The sequence below is a fragment of the Acinonyx jubatus genome, chromosome C2 (assembly GCF_027475565.1).
Source record: "Acinonyx jubatus isolate Ajub_Pintada_27869175 chromosome C2, VMU_Ajub_asm_v1.0, whole genome shotgun sequence".
Lineage (NCBI taxonomy): Eukaryota > Metazoa > Chordata > Mammalia > Carnivora > Felidae > Acinonyx > Acinonyx jubatus.
The window spans coordinates 2,205,350-2,220,195 of NC_069384.1; the positions used below are offsets into that span (position 1 = coordinate 2,205,350).

The 14,846-nt window shown below is 63.0% G+C and overlaps 1 protein-coding gene across 1 annotated transcript; it reads left to right on the forward strand.

Annotated features, from left to right (window-relative positions):
• The first annotated feature begins 531 nt into the window (after positions 1–531).
• DNMT3L (DNA methyltransferase 3 like) lies at positions 532–12,805 on the forward strand. Its single transcript, XM_053221826.1, has 11 exons — positions 532–610; positions 1,059–1,157; positions 1,335–1,379; positions 1,915–1,994; positions 2,228–2,340; positions 2,974–3,145; positions 5,419–5,506; positions 6,597–6,685; positions 9,187–9,262; positions 9,612–9,751; positions 11,727–12,805. Exons 1-11 carry the CDS (start codon positions 532–534, stop codon positions 12,063–12,065), a joined length of 1,320 nt encoding a protein of 439 aa, XP_053077801.1. The 3' UTR covers positions 12,066–12,805.
• The last annotated feature ends 2,041 nt before the right edge of the window (positions 12,806–14,846 follow it).

Here is a 14,846-nt window from a genome sequence, read left to right on the forward strand (position 1 = left end):
ACAGCCCCTGCGCAATCCCCAGAAGGGCCCCTCCAACCACGGCCACCCATCGGGTGTCCCCAGGCTTGTCCCACCTGCAGTAAATGCCCTCTGCCTCCTTTTTCCTCACCCCTACTCTGGACACGACTCCCCCCACGGGCTACCTAGCCTCCACAGATCTTCCTCCCCCTGAGCTTTGCCTGTCCTGCTTCCTCCTGCTGGAGCCCTGCCTCCACCCCAGCCCGGGAGCACCAAACCCTCTAAACCCCGCCCCAGAGTCCCTCCCCCCACCCTCCCTCACTGGGCCCCCAACCCCCATCCATGAGGAACAACCCCCCTGCCCCCCCCATGAGCCCGCACCCTTCACCCCCTGACAATGAGGGCTTTCTCGCCCCTCCTCCGTGCCTCCCCGCCCCCGCACGTCACGTGGCAACCTTGCTCGCCCCCGCTCCCCCCGACAGTGCTCCTCTGCAGATCCTGTACCTGTGGCCCCCAGTCCTTCCACCCCACCTGTCTCCTGCTGCTCTCTGGGGAGCCCCTTTCCCTGCGTTCATGGCCCTGTCCCCACAAGGGATCCTGAGCGTGGAGACCCTGGACGGCTCAGACCCTGACCCGCCAGAGGGGAGCTCCTGTAAGCCCTCTCTGCTCCTCCCAGCCTCATGTGGGGTGGCCTCCGGGGAGACCACCAGCTGTGGTCTGGGGGACACCGTGGGAGGAGAGAGCATGGGGGTGTCCAAGGGACCCACGGGGGGGGGGCCTCCATCCCCCACCCCTCCCAAGGCCTCCTGTCCTCCCCTTTGTGGGGGGAAACCCACCTAGCCCACCACTGTGGCAGGGGCCTGGGCAGGGAGGGACGCCACGGGGAACACACTGAGCCCCGGTCTAGATCGGCGCTCACCATAGGTCCTCCTGGCCCCGTGTCCTGGGTCCCCTGGGTCCAGAGGGAAAGGTGTCACCAAAGGAGGCGGGCGGGGCCTGAGCTGGGGCCAGGGGCTCCCAGGCAGCAGCCGACAGGCCATTTTCCCCCTCTGTTTGTACGTGTCCCGTTTGCCCATGGGTCTCCATCACGGTGGCCCCAGTCCTGGAGCCAGAGGCAGAGCACCACACGGACATCATCCTGCTGGGCTCCAGTGAGCCTTCAGAGCTGTCATCCCCCGCTTCCCCAGGGCCCAGCAGAGGTGAGGTGTCTTCCCTTAGGAGGTCAGCCCCAGGCCTGGCAGTGTCTGAGGCCCCAGGCTTCTGGAATAGTCACACCTCATTCACCAGCCCCCTCCACTCCTCTGACATCACTTCTGGGCCAGGTTTACATTAGAAAAAGCAGGAGAAGGAAGGATCCCCTTTTGTTCCCTTTTCAGAGCTCATTGCATATGAAGTCAAGGTCAACGAGAGGAACATAGAAGGTGAGCCCTTGCCCAGCTGAGGGGGAGCAGCTCTGGAAAGACTCAGGCGCGGGGACCCCACCCTGGTGTCTCCCAGATATTTAGAGTTGTGCAGCCAGTTTTAGGGCCTTTTCAACACCCTTGAGAGAGACACTGTTCCCATTAACAGTCCCTCCCCACCCCTGCTGCTGCCTCCCCTTTTCAACCACTTTCTTTCCCTATGGATTTGCCTGTTGTGGATTCCTTGGGTTTCCACATGCAGTTCAGGATCAGTTCGTCAATTTTTGCCAAAAAAAAACCCCCAAAACATTGGGGATTTTGAGAGGGGTCTGGGGGCCCTCTGGGGAGGCCTGGCCTTCCAACTGCGGTGTCTTCTGACCTTTACCCAAGGTACCCAAGGTACCTGCCCACTTCTTTAGATCTTTCATTTCTGTCCACAGCGTTCTGTGGTTTTCATTGTACGGGGCCTGCTCTCCCTTTGTTACATTTATTCCTAACCCTGTTGCTCTGTTTGCTGGTGTCCTGACACGCGTTGCACTGTGGGTGCCCACCTTAGACATCTGCATCTGCTGTGGAAGTTTCCAGGTGCACACGCAGCACCCTTTGTTTGAGGGAGGGATGTGCGCTCCGTGCAAGGTAAGCAGGGTGGTGGGGTGGCTGGGAGGCTGGGAGGCTGGGGAGGCTGGGGCGGCAGGACAGGGGGGAGGCTGGGAGGCAGGGAGCCTGGGGAGGTGGGGAGGCTGGGAGGCTGGGCAGCAGGGAGGTGGGGAGGGGGGAGGCTGGGGCAGCGGAGAGGCAGGCCGGGAGGCTGGGAGGCAGGGAGCCCGGGGAACTGAGGAGGCACAGGCCAGGCTCTGCCCCTTGCCAAGGACAAGTTCCTGGGCCGCCTGTTCCTGTATGACGATGACGGGTACCAGTCCTACTGCTCCGTCTGCTGCTCCGGGGACACGCTGCTCATCTGTGAGAACCCCGACTGTACCCGGTGAGCCTGGGGGCAGCCCCGGGGCAGGTGCCACCACCCACTGCCCAGGGATCTCCGTCCTCGGGCTCCTCGTCCCAGAGTGTGGAGGACGTCCCCCCAAGACGAGTTCCCCCCGAGCTTCCCGTTTCCATCCCAAATATTTTGTTCGGTGTAGAGCCTTCACACGTGGGAGGCGGGGCATGGAGAGATTTGTGTTCCTGAGTTTTGTCTTTATTATCGTCACTGCCAGGATGGGCGGCACCCTCAGCGGGGACGGGGAAGCGAGGGCTGGTGGTCACAGGCAGGGGCCGGGCGGGGGCAGTTCCCCGTGGAGCTCCAGCGTCCATGGTACTTAATCTCCCTCCTCCCAAATCTGCCCCCCCCCGCCCCCCCCGCTGGCGTCCTTGACCCCGACTTCCTGCAGGCTCTGGAGGTGGGGAAGACGGGCGGCCCCCCACCTCACTGACGGCAGATGGCTCCTTCCTGCCTGCCCCTCGAGGTCCCTGAGACAGGCTGGACCCCCTTTCGGGGTGACGGCTCCCCCTCGCCCCCACCCGGTGCCCGTCGGCCTGAGGGCGGCTCCCGTCCCTCGTCCCCCTGCCTGGCGGCCAGCGGATGTCCCTTCGGTCGCTGTGATGTTCTGTTTGGCTCCAGGTGCTACTGCTTCGAGTGCGTGGACACCCTGGTGGGCCCTGGGACCTCGGGGAGAGTCCAGGCCGTGAGCAACTGGGTGTGCTTCCTGTGTCTGCCCTTTCCCCGCAGCGGCCTCCTGCGGCGTCGCAAGAAGTGGCGGGGCTGGCTGAAGGCCTTCTGTGACGGCGAGTCGGTGAGGGGCGGCGGGGGCGGGGGCGGGCGACCGTCAGTGTCCTCCTCAGGATGCCCACCTGCGCTGACACCTGCGATGACGGAGCCCAGGCTTCCAAGCAGACGCGCTCTTCTCGTTTTCCTCTCCGGTCCCGGCTCCGCGGGGTCTAGTTTGTGGAAACGACTCTGGCCTGGCAGTTTTGCTGCTCCCGAGCGGGGGAGGGGGACCTGGCAGGAGACGGACCCAGCACAGATGTGCCTCCAGGTCCGGCACGTGGGGGCAAACACCCAGTCGGAGGGCAGGATGGGCGTGGAGTTGAGGCACAGATGTGGGGCACGGGCTCGGGGCACAGGTGTGGAGCTCAGACTCGGGGCACAGGCTCGGGGCACAGGCTCGGGGCACAGACTCAGGGCACAGGCTCAGGGCACAGACTCGGGGCACAGGCTCAGGGCACAGACTCGGGGCACAGACTCGGGGCACAGGCTCGGGGCACAGGCTCGGGGCACAGGCTCAGGGCACAGACTCGGGGCACAGGCTCAGGGCACAGGCTCAGGGCACAGACTCGGGGCACAGGCTCGGGGCGTGGAACGGAGCACAGCTGCGGGACCTCCTGTGGGAGGCCAGGAGCCGTGAGCCAGGCGGGACCTATGGGCTCATCAAAGCAGGTTGCAGTATGTCCCCCAAGACTTAACACCCGGTACCCGTGAATGTGGCTGATGCTGGAACCAGGGTCTTTGCAGATGAGGTCTTCCTGGATGGGGTGAGGCAGGAGGACAGGTGTCAGAGGGAAAGCGGAGGGGGACGGAGACATCCGGGGGGAGGCTGGCCACACGATACTGGGAGAGGGGCTGGAGTCCAGCCCAGGACTGCGACCAGCTCAGGGGATGCTCGGGGAGGCAGGAGGACCCTCCCTGCGAGCCCCCAGAGGGAGCCAGACCCGCCACACCTGGACCTGGGACTTCTGGTGTCCACATAGAAATGCGGTAGTGGTTTTGTGCCACGGTTTATATTCACTGTTACGGCAGCCCCGGGAAACTAAGGCTCGAGAGGGACCACCCTGGGTAAGTGGGTGCGGCGTGGGGCCCACACATAGGTCTGCAGAACTAGGGATCCCCCTGGGCCTCTCAGCCTCCTGCCCCCGCCTCTGCCTCTCCCTCCCCCTCAGCCTCACTCTCTCCCTCAGCCTCTGGCTGCTGTTTGGTGGGAGCAGGTGGGGGGAGAGGGCCGTCCGGGCCCTGGGTGTGCCCGTGCCGGCTCTCACTGGAGGGGCGGGGGGTGCTGGAAGGGGGTGTGTGCTGACCCTGGGGCACCTCCCCACCTCCATGGGCGCCCCTCTCTCCTGGAGCCAGGACTCTCCCCCACCCCCCACCCCTCCCGGGTTCTCGGCCACCAGAGTTCTGGGGACTTGCTGGCCTCCAGGCACAGGCCCTGAGGCTGGACGGCGTGGGCCCCGTGGCTGAAGTGTGTTTATGGTGCTTTTCAGAAAAGGAGACGCAGCCTGGTAGTGCTTTTTATCCGCTCTATGGGTGGGGTGCGTCCCAGGAGGGGCCATGCTCCCCAGTTGCAGGAAGTTTCCTTTCATGTTCGCAAGTGTTCTTAATGCCCCAGTGCTGGGGGGAGAGAGGGGAGGAAGGAGCCCCCTGCCGACAGTCACAGCAGAGGGGACCAGGACGCCCCCCCAGTGCCCATCAGAGCCGCACCTGTGCTGGACCAGCTGCCCTCCTCACGCCCACCTGCAAACTCACCAGCCCCCCAGCCCGTGGGCTCCAGCCACAGGCAGGCCCTTCCCCACGTGGCTCGGGGTCTCCCACTCTGGCCCGGCCAGTGCACGTTCCTGGGGGCGGGGAGTCTGGGGTGCTTGTTTTACAAGTGGGCGTCCTGGAAGGGGTTGGGGGGGGGTTACCCATGGGCTTTCGGGTCCTTTGTCCTCAGCGGGCAGCCGTGAGGGCCACCAGGCACCTCGGGGCCCACACTGAGGAAGGACAGTCGGGGGATCTCCCTGCTGTCCATATGCAGGATCCCCCAAGAAATCCAGAGGAAGTACTTCCTCTTGGGATAGAATTTTCTTCCTCTGCGATCAGGAAAAGCCCCTTGCACCTGCCTTTCCTGTGCTAGAAATGGCCCGGCAGGGGTCAGGGCCAGAGACCCCGGCCTGGGGGGGCCAGCCTGCCTTGAAGGCGCGTTCAGGGGTGTCTCCCCTGGTGGGGAATTGCCTCTGCTGGGGCAGAAAGAATTTTCCCTGGGCCTCACGGGCTCTGCAACCGGGCCACAGTAACTGCGTTTTCTTTCAATAGGAGAACACGCTGGAGACGTACAAAACGGTGCCTGTGTGGAAGAGGGAGCCGGTCCGGGTGCTGTCCCTGTTTGGGGACATCAGGAACGGTGAGTGCAGTGAGGTCACGCCGCACCGCGACGGTCTGCCCCCAGGGAGGTCCGCGGGGGACCCGGTGTGTTCAGGCAGCTGGCAGGAAGGGAAGGGCACGAGAGCAGCGGGAGCTCACGCCTTCAGAATTGCCGACAGGACAGAAAGTGCAGGAAGCAAGTACGGATGCGAGATGCCACCAAGCAGAGCTGCGGGGCCCAGGCTCTGTGCAGAGGGCAGCAGTCCAGGCCAGGCCCTTCCCGTGGCCACCCCACACACCTGACCACCCGCAGGGCTCCCTGCCCCTCCCTCTACCCAAATGTCCCAGCCTGCCCAGGCCGGCCACGTGATGCGTCCCAGCCTTGTCCTGCCCACCCCCACCCCTGGGCCCTTCTCGGACCCCCACCTGCTGGTGCCTTGGAAATCCTGTGGATGCTTCTGGGCCCGGCAGACCTAAGAATCCATGAAAACACTCCTTAGTCTCTGGCCAGATAGAATCAGGACGTGCCCCACTTCCTGCACTGTGCCACCGCGAGCCTCGCGAACCGTGGTCACAGCGGCCCCGCATGCACCTGCGCTGCCGACGGGGTGTCCGCGAGACATGGGGGGCAAAGCCTGCCGGCTGAAGGGGCGCAGGAGTCACGACCCCAGGCCACCCCGGCCTGCGTCTCCCCACCCGGACCATGCGTCCCTTACTCCCGTTTGTAAGGTCCTTTCTGAACTCGCCTTCCCGCCCCCAGGCCGAGGACTCTCCGAGGCTGTGACGGGGAGCCTGCAGGTCACGCCCGCCGGGTCACACGGCCAGGCTGGGTGACCTCAGCGTGGACACCACGGGCTGGCGGATTTCCTAACCCAGAGCACGACACAGCAGCCCACGAAGGCCTGGTTTTGCAACCAATTGCTTGACTTTCTTAAATGCGTACTCAGCGGAGTTGGCTGCTTAGCGGGTAGCGAAGGGAAACTTCATCCTTCCTGCCGGTGCCCTGTCCTTGAAAAGACAGAGTTTGCTCATTAAGACAGAGACATGGTGTCTAATCAACCCTCGGCCTTCGGGTCTGTGCGGGGCCAACGTCGACGCCACCCTTCTGAGCCCTATTTCTCCCCGCGCAGAACTAACGAGTTTGGGCTTCTTGGAACCTGGTTCTGACCCAGGAAGACTGAAACACTTAGATGACGCCACCAATGTAGTGAGGAGGGACGTAAGTACCGTGGGGTGCCTCCAGATGCCAAGATGAGGGCACACGTGCAAGACCCCCGCGGGTGCCGCGGGGGTCGGGGTCCCCGAGCCAGGGTGTGCGTGGGGGGCCCGCAGGAACCGGCGCCCCGCAGGCAGTGGGGGAGGCGAGAGGGGTGTTTCCGCGGCCCCCGTGCCGCCCACGACCCAGAGCGATGGGCCAGAACCCCGGTTCTTGTGGTTGTCATCCAGGGGCCCGATCCCAACACAGACGGGATGAAACGCCACCCGCCCCTTCAGATAAAATCGTGAACTGAACAGCCAGTCGCTGTTTGGGGGCATTCTCCAAACACAGCCCGGAATGTTCCGGTTCCCTTGAAGGCTGTTTCCTGCTGTCCCTGACAGTGACCTTGGAGGAAGTGCCTAAAAAGTGACTCACTGGCATCCAGCTGGGCCAGGAGCCCTTGGCGACGGATGGCAAGGGTCTGGGAAGCCTCCTCCTGGTGGTCCCGGGACAGGAGGACCTGGTCCTTCGGTCTCTGGGCCCAGGAGAGAGGATTAGAGCCCATCGTCTTGAGAGCCACCAACCGTGGGCAGAGGGTCTGGGGCCAGGAGTGCTGGCCGTGGAAGGGGCCACAGGATGCGACGTGGGGGTTCTGTTCTGCCAGGGGCCGGCCAGGGCCTCACGTCTCTGCTCCCCGTGGGGCCTGGGAGCCTGTGGTCCGGGGGCCTAGCGCCCCCCTCTGGCCATGCCTGGAGAAGCCCCACAGCCTCGTCCCACCGGAGGCTCCCCTGCCCGGAGGCCCCGAGGACAGGTCTCCTCGTGGGACAGGGCACACCTGAACCTCATGACCTTAAACTTCATCACCATGGGCCTCATCCAAGATCCCACACGCTGCCCTCACCCCGACCCCTTGAGACGACCGACCATTTCCAGAATCTGTCCTGCAGGCAAGCCCATCCTGCCTCCTCCCCCTCCCCCGGGACCAGAGTCCGCCCTCACGGGACAAGGCAGGGTGTGGAACATGACGGTGACACGGGCCTCCCCGGTAGCGGGGCTGCAGGGGACACCAGGGCACCGCCCTGCACGCCAGCTGTGGCTCCCAGACACCCCGTCTTCCTTAGAGAGGCCCACTGCCAACAGCAACGGGCACCCTCTGTCATCCGCAGCAAAACGGGGCCCCTGTTTTCTCAGTGATAACCTGGCCTCTATTAGCAATAGGAACATGTCACACCCTCTATGACAGCAATGTGGGACCTCTATTTCTGATCGTGACACTGGAAACTTGTTTATTGTAGCTACGTGTGACACCCGTGAGTGACACCCGTTACCACAGTAATCACGACTCAGGTGCGGGCAGCATCTCCGAGCGCCCCCACGCCACGCCTCCTGACCTCACCTCTTTCCACGAGGCCTGTGACACGGGCTGTGCCCTTGCAGCCCCTCCTAGAGACGGGGGGGGTGGCCGGCTCCCACCTGCTCCTGGCTGTGGGTTTCTGTTCCAGCCCGGAGTGGGGGGCAGACAGCTTGGGGTGGGGGGGACTGCGTGTTCCCTCCAAGACTCCGGTGTCTTCTCTGTGAGCTGCTTCACGGCAGTACGTACGGGGGGCCAGCGGGTGGGGGACTGCGGGGGTGCTGGTCTGGGACCACCCGCCCGTGCTCGCCTCCTTGCGCCCCTCCCCGACCGCCCTGCCTGGACAGCACCTTCGCGCCTTTGCTCTGGTCACTAGGCCGTGACGGAGGCCAGTGCCCAGACGCCCCCAGTAGCTATCAGGGACATGGGAAGGTGCCGGAGGAGGCGCAGGCTCGGGGGCTCACCGAGGGATGCGGGCTTTGGTTACGTGGTCTGGGGGACGGCCCGGGGAAGGGGGTCGCCCTGGGGCAGGACCCGTAAGAAAAGCAGCGATCCAGCACCTGGGTCTCTGTTAATGTTCCTTTAGTAGAAAGACGGGGGCTACGATTGTCATTAACAGGAGTCCCTCGGGTCCTGCAGGAGAGGGGCACGTGGGTCACTGTGGTTCCGGAGCATCCTCGTTGGCTCAGGCACGGTTGGAGGGGCGGCTTCCTCCCCCCGCCCTCAGTGACCGGCTGACTGTGGTCGGTCAGGGAAGGCTGTGGCCCCGCTGTCCGCTCCCGGCTGTCACGTCAGGCGCACGTCATACGCTTTCCGGCAAAGCATAGGAAATGCGTGTGAATCCCGGGGTCGGCGTGCCAGCCTTCCCAGGGGCGGGTCTATGAGGCCAGAGCCTGGCACCAAGGGCTCGCCTCACATTCCAAGTGCCCTGCGGGGGGCTGGCCTCCCCTCGGGTGACGGAGGCTGGGCTCCGTGCGTCCCTGAGGCCAGTGGCGGCTGTGACCTGGGGGGTGTCACTGCTCCCGCCAGGGCGCTGTGGGGGCTCGTCCTCATCGCGAGCCACTCACCTGGGCGCACAGGTGCCTGCTGCGGTGGCGGCCGCTTGGTGCCCGGGAGCCACCTGCCAGAACAGGCCGTCCCCACCTGCCTTCTGTGTGCCCGTGTCCTGCAGGTGGAAGGATGGGGCCCGTTCAACCTCGTGTACGGCTCCACGCCCCCCGTCGGCCACGCCTGTGACCATCCTCCGGGTAAGAGACCGCGGTCTGCGGGCGTTCCCTGGCCGTCTGGTCCCCAGACCCGTTTGCATGCCCCGCCCTCGGTGCGCTGCCTCCCTATAGCAGGTGCTCCGAGTGGGGTCATTTGCGGGAGGACACGCACGTGCGCTCCCCACGCCGTTTTCACTGCCCTGTCCCCTCATAATGGGGGGGGCGGTCTGCACTCAGGCCACGGAGACCTGGGCCCTTGAGGCTCAGCCGCTCTGGCGGGGACAGGCCTGCCCCGGGGAGAGGCGGGCGCCGGGGCTGGGCAGTCACCCCGCGCCCCTCTGCCGCGACCCCACGGGCAGAGCCCACACGCACCCGGACGCCCCTCCCCCAGTGTGGTACCTGCTCCAGTTCCACCGCGTCCTGCAGTACGCGAGGCCCCGGCCGGCCCGCCAGCAGCCCTTCTTCTGGATGTTCGTGGACAATCTGGTGCTGACCCAAGAGGACCGGACCGTAGCCACTCGCTTCCTGGAGGTACGTGCCGCGCCACGGTCCGGGGGCCGGTCCGGGGGCCTCCCCGGGACAGGCCGGCTTCCTCGGAGCCCGGCCCCCCCATCGGACAGCCCCCGGTGGGGCCTGACGCTCCCCTCTCGGGAAGTCTCCCTCACGCTGAGATGCTCACAGAGCCACGGCAGAAAGTCTCCTCGCTGCCTGCCCCGCCCCGCCCCCCTCGCCAGTCCTGTCGCCGGGGACGGTGCTTGCCCCTGCACGCAGGTGTGCGGACGCCCGCCCTGCCGCGGGCTTGAGTCACTTAGCGACCATCCTGGACGGGCCTGTTCTGGGCGGTTTTACTTTGCATGTAAAAAACGGATTTGATCTGTTCCCTAGTGGGAATGGGGCCGCTGTAGTCTTGAGGTCCAACAGACAAGACCGCGCTGCGGGGCGTGTATGGGGACACCCGTGGGACGGTTCCAGAAGTGACACTGCTGGGCCAAGTTGTGGCGTATTTGCTGCTGTGCCCACCTGCCCAGTCGGGCTGTCCCAGCCCCTAGACCCCTGCAGGGACGCAGGGCCCACAGGGTCAGGCTGTCCCGTGCAGTCTCGCTGTGATTCTGCCCGTGCGTCACCGCACCTTACGTTCCCCTAGAGTACAATCTGTGAATTATAGTTGTTTTTATTTAAAAAAATTTTTTTTTAACGTTTACTTATTTTGGGGGGGGAGGGGCAGAGAGAGAGGGGGAGACAGAATCCGAAGCAGGCTCCAGGCTCTGAGCTGTCAGTACAGAGCCCGACGTGGGGTTCGAACCCACGGACCGTGAGATCGTGACCCGAGCTGAAGTCGGACGCTCAACCGACTGAGCCCCCCAGGCGCCCCCTGTGACTTACAGTTTTAAAAGTCATTTTCACAGGGCTGAGCAAAACGTTCCCGTGATTCTTCCACTTTCCTCCGCGTCTGTGGTTATTCTCCTCGTTAGGAAGTCTGGAATCTTTAAAATAGCAACATGCCCACCTAGAAGCTGCCAGGGCCAGGTTTGAATCCTGCCTGAGTCATTTACCAAAAAAAACAAACAAAAAAATCTACGAGTAAGCGATAGCAGGTCCAGCCACAAGGTGCAGGTTCCAAACCCGGACGCCAGTTATCCGCACACGTAGAGCCCATCAAAAATCCTGCCTTTGGATGGCTTTGCACACACGTTTGGGAGGTCACAACTGGTCCCAAATCAGGAGGGCCAGAAAGGGAGCATCCCACATTTCCTGTGACGGCTCCCGTCTCGCTGTGGAACATCGCTCCTGCTGAAGGCAGGGAAGAGCTAGACATTCGGTCTCCTTTGGCTCTGGCGAGTGCCGGGCTATCTGGTGTCTCTCTCCCGGCGAGGTGTCTGGGTCCAGGAGGAGGCTGGGGTGTCCACGGGCGGGGGGCGGGGGGCCCGGGAACGGTGCACATGGGACTCTGTAGGCTCCCTGAGTCCATGTGAGTGGGGTCAGCCTACCTTGCGTTGGGCGTCAGGGGCCAGGGGGCTTCGTGTCTCAGTGTCTCCTCTAGCCTCTCCCCCTCCCACTGGCGGAAGGTCCGTCTCCCTCCCTCCCCCTCCCCTTCCAGGGCCCTCTAGGGTCCAGGCAGCCCGCTTGGCTCCTGAAACACCGGCACTTTAGAAAACCCTTCGTTGCCAGCAAAGCCTCTTACCTTCCTGAGGCAGAAAGGCTGTTGGCGCAAAGATAAAGGACCCCTTTATCCTTCAGGGAAGTTCACCTCCGAGCTGGAGCCCGTGGGGAAGCCCTGCCCACGTGACCTCTGGGACTGGAAGGCCTGCTGGTAAAGGTTTCCCAGCGATGTCTCAGCCTCTTTCCCGCAGAAGGTGATTTCTAGGAAATCAGATGCGAGACGTCAGCAACGGTGACTGACAGCCACGGTCTGTCTAGAAAGGTGGCTGAGGCCTGTGGGCGCCGTGAGGGGCAGAGGTCATTGCCCGGGTCACGCCGAGCCACAGCCCAAGTCTCCCTCCCCCAGGCCGACCCCGTGACCATCCAGGACATCTGTGGCAGAACCATCCAGAACGTGAACGCGGTGCACGTGTGGAGCAACATCCCGGCCGTGAGAAGGTGCTCCCGGCGCGTCCCAGGGCCTTGGGGCGCTTGCAGTGGGGGTGGGGACGCCGGCCCAGCATCAGCGAAGTCTGGGAACACGGAGTTTTCTAGACGGAGCCATGCCCGGGCAGCCTCCGTGCCCAGGTCAGGGGCTGTGTCCGGTGTGCCTCTTTTCCGCCAGATTCTGGGCTTGATCCAGGTCAGGACTGCCCGCTCCCACTTTGGGGACCTTTCCCCAGCCTCTTGCATCAAGGCTGCCTGAGGCTGTCCCCTCAGGACTTTGCAGGGCCTCCCTGGGTCCTGAGAAGAAAGTCCAAATTCCCGGACACCCGTCACCTGGCCCTGGAAACCACCCAGCCTTCTGGAGCTCTGCCCTGCCCTGCCCTGCACACATGCACACCCACTCCCACCCACCTGCTCACACTCATTCACACACACAGGCTCACACACACTGTCACACTCACACAAGCTCACACACAGTACATTTCTGGCCTGTACGAACCACTCAAACACACCAGGCCTTGGGCCCTTCTCTGTTGCCAGAACATTCCTGGGACCATTCATTCTCGTGAGCATCCAGCCCCCCCCCCCCCCACGCCCCCTGCCCCCTCCCCTGGATAGCTTTCTGCTCCTCGGACACCCGCCCTCGCTCATCCGTCCTCACCCACACAATGTGCCCCAGAGCCCCTGAGGACACGGCCGCCTCCCTCCCCCACAGCCCACACCTTGCGGTACCTGCCCTGTGGCGAGCCAGTGTTGACGGCATCTGAGCTAAGCCACGCCTTCTGCTTCTGACAGAGAGTTTCTGGAAACTCCTATGCCCCCCCCACCACGTCCAGCATTCCCCAGCTTGCAGTGTGGCGTGTGCTCGTGGCAGGACGTGCCAAGGCTTGGCGTGTGCCAGGCCCACACCCAGGCTCCGTGTTCAGTGGAGCGGAGCGAAGCAGCTTTCCCCGTGTCTTCGGAAGCGTTGAGCGTCAGGCCTCCTCCTCTCCCTGCCCTCCTCCCTCTTCCCCCCTCCCCTGGAGTTCTGCCGGTGCAGGCGCCTGGTTCCCAGAATAAAGCTGGAAGCAGCGTCTTCACATGGGCCTTTGCCTCCAGGCTCATGTCTCAGTAGCGAGGACAGAGCCTCACGCTCGCTGAAAGTGGAAGCATTGAGCTGAGACGGTTGGCAGCTGCCTGTGGATGGCCACGGCCACGGCCACGGTCATCCCTCAGACAGGAGGCCTGCCCCCGGGGAGGCATTTGGGGAGGGTGCTGGGATGGGCACTGTGTGTTTCTGCTGCCTCACCTGTGGCCTTCATCCCCAACGTAAACCCAGTGATGTTCCCCGACCCTAGTGTGGGTGCTGGGCACCAAGTCCGTGAAGACTTGAGTCCCACGGGCGACATCAAATCGCAGGCCAGGGTGCACGTGATCTCCCCATGCACCTGCCCCACACACAGGGCCCCCAGCACTGGGGGCCACGGCACCCTCAGGGGACATGCGCGGTACCGTCCTGGGTCTCGGGTATAGGAAGTCCTTGGGAGTGATACACGGCGCAGTCTGGCCAACCTTGGCCGCGCAGTCCCGCCCCTTCTTGTGCGCGGGTTCCCTCCACGGTGGCTCTTCACACTGAAAGTGGACTGCCGAGCTGGGCCCAGGGCTCCGGCTGCTCCCCAGAGGAGCCATCTGGTCCCCTGCTGTCCAAGGACTGCTTGTCATTCTACACTGGCTGGAAAGCTTACGGAAGATGGGTGGGGGCTTCCAAGGATGTCTATCTCCGAGGCCTCTGGATAATCCGGTGGGAGCCCGTGCGCCCACTCACGGTGCCACCACCTCCACCCCCGGGGAGCCTGTGCGGGGCCCGGGTTGGTAATGAGCCTCCTTCTCTCCTTTGCAGCAAGCATTCTGCCCTGGTTTCCCAAGAGGCATTGTCCTCGCTGGCTCAGGACAGGCGGAGAATGAAGCCCCCCGCCCAGGGGCCAGCCAAGCTGGTGAAGAATTGTTTTCTCCCCCTGAGAGAATATTTTAAGTGTTTTTCAACAGGGCTCACTTCCTCTTTATAAATGATTCATTTTACCATGAGAAAAAAAAAGTCTTCCTAGAACCGGGCAACTTTCCTTGCATTGTTTCTTTTTTTTCTCTCTTCAAACTATTATTTTATTTGGCTGACTTTGGATTTCCCAAGGTGGCCTCAGACAGAGGCACCTCCTGCTCGGTGCGGTGATGCAGGGCCTGGCCCGGCCCCACCCTTTCTCATGGGGGCGACATTCTCAGCCTCTAACCTTGGACAAGACCCTGACGTTATGAAGCATATTTGTTGCTGAAAACGTTTGTGTGTGCCGGTTGAGATGTTACAAATATATTCACTGTGGTTGTTACTGGTCATATTCTGGTGTTTTTACGTGCAAGGATAGCCTTTCTTTTATCCCGTAGGACGTGGGAGTGTGTGTGAGGAAGATAGGCAGGACAGGTTGTCATGGTGGGTGTGGCCCGTGTCCCCTGTGCACATGTGGCCCCTGTGGGTGCGTGACTGCCGCCGGCTGAGAGTGAACACCGCTCCCCCCGATGATAGCCGCACCAAACATCCCAAACCCTTGCAAAGCGTAGACTAGGACGGTTGGTAAACAAAGGGAGAAAGAGCTGAACAGACAGCACAGAGGCCAAGGTCCGATCCCCGTTCGAGGCCTGCAGCCCACGGGAGCTCCTTAAACCAGAGGCAATTGCCCGTAGGAAGTGGGATTCCCGCTCGCCACGGGCCCCGGTGAGGACAGACGTGTTACAGAGCACCGACTCAAGCTGGCTTCAAATCACATGTAATGAATCCTAAAAGGACCTTTCCAGATTAGCCAGAAACTCCCCCAAAGTGAGGTAGACTTAATTAAACAGACCCAACTTACCCTGGGCGTCGCAACTGGGGTGAGGGGAGCCTCGGGGCCCACGCTTTGCGGAAGAAAAGTGGGGTTAAAATTGGGCCTTCTCAAGATAAAAAAAAAAAAAAAAATACCTTGAAGGAGAATAGAAGTTGTAATGGTTTCGACTTGGCTGGGCCTCGGGGCCC

Bases quoted from the DNA above. Each gene is read 5' to 3' on its own strand.
- DNMT3L (XM_053221826.1), top strand. From the start codon at position 532: ATGGCCCTGTCCCCACAAGGGATCCTGAGCGTGGAGACCCTGGACGGC. The intron at 2,341-2,973 runs GTGAGCCTGGGG...GTTTGGCTCCAG, and splicing joins GAGAACCCCGACTGTACCCG to GTGCTACTGCTTCGAGTGCG. The intron at 5,507-6,596 runs GTGAGTGCAGTG...CTCCCCGCGCAG, and splicing joins GTTTGGGGACATCAGGAACG to AACTAACGAGTTTGGGCTTC.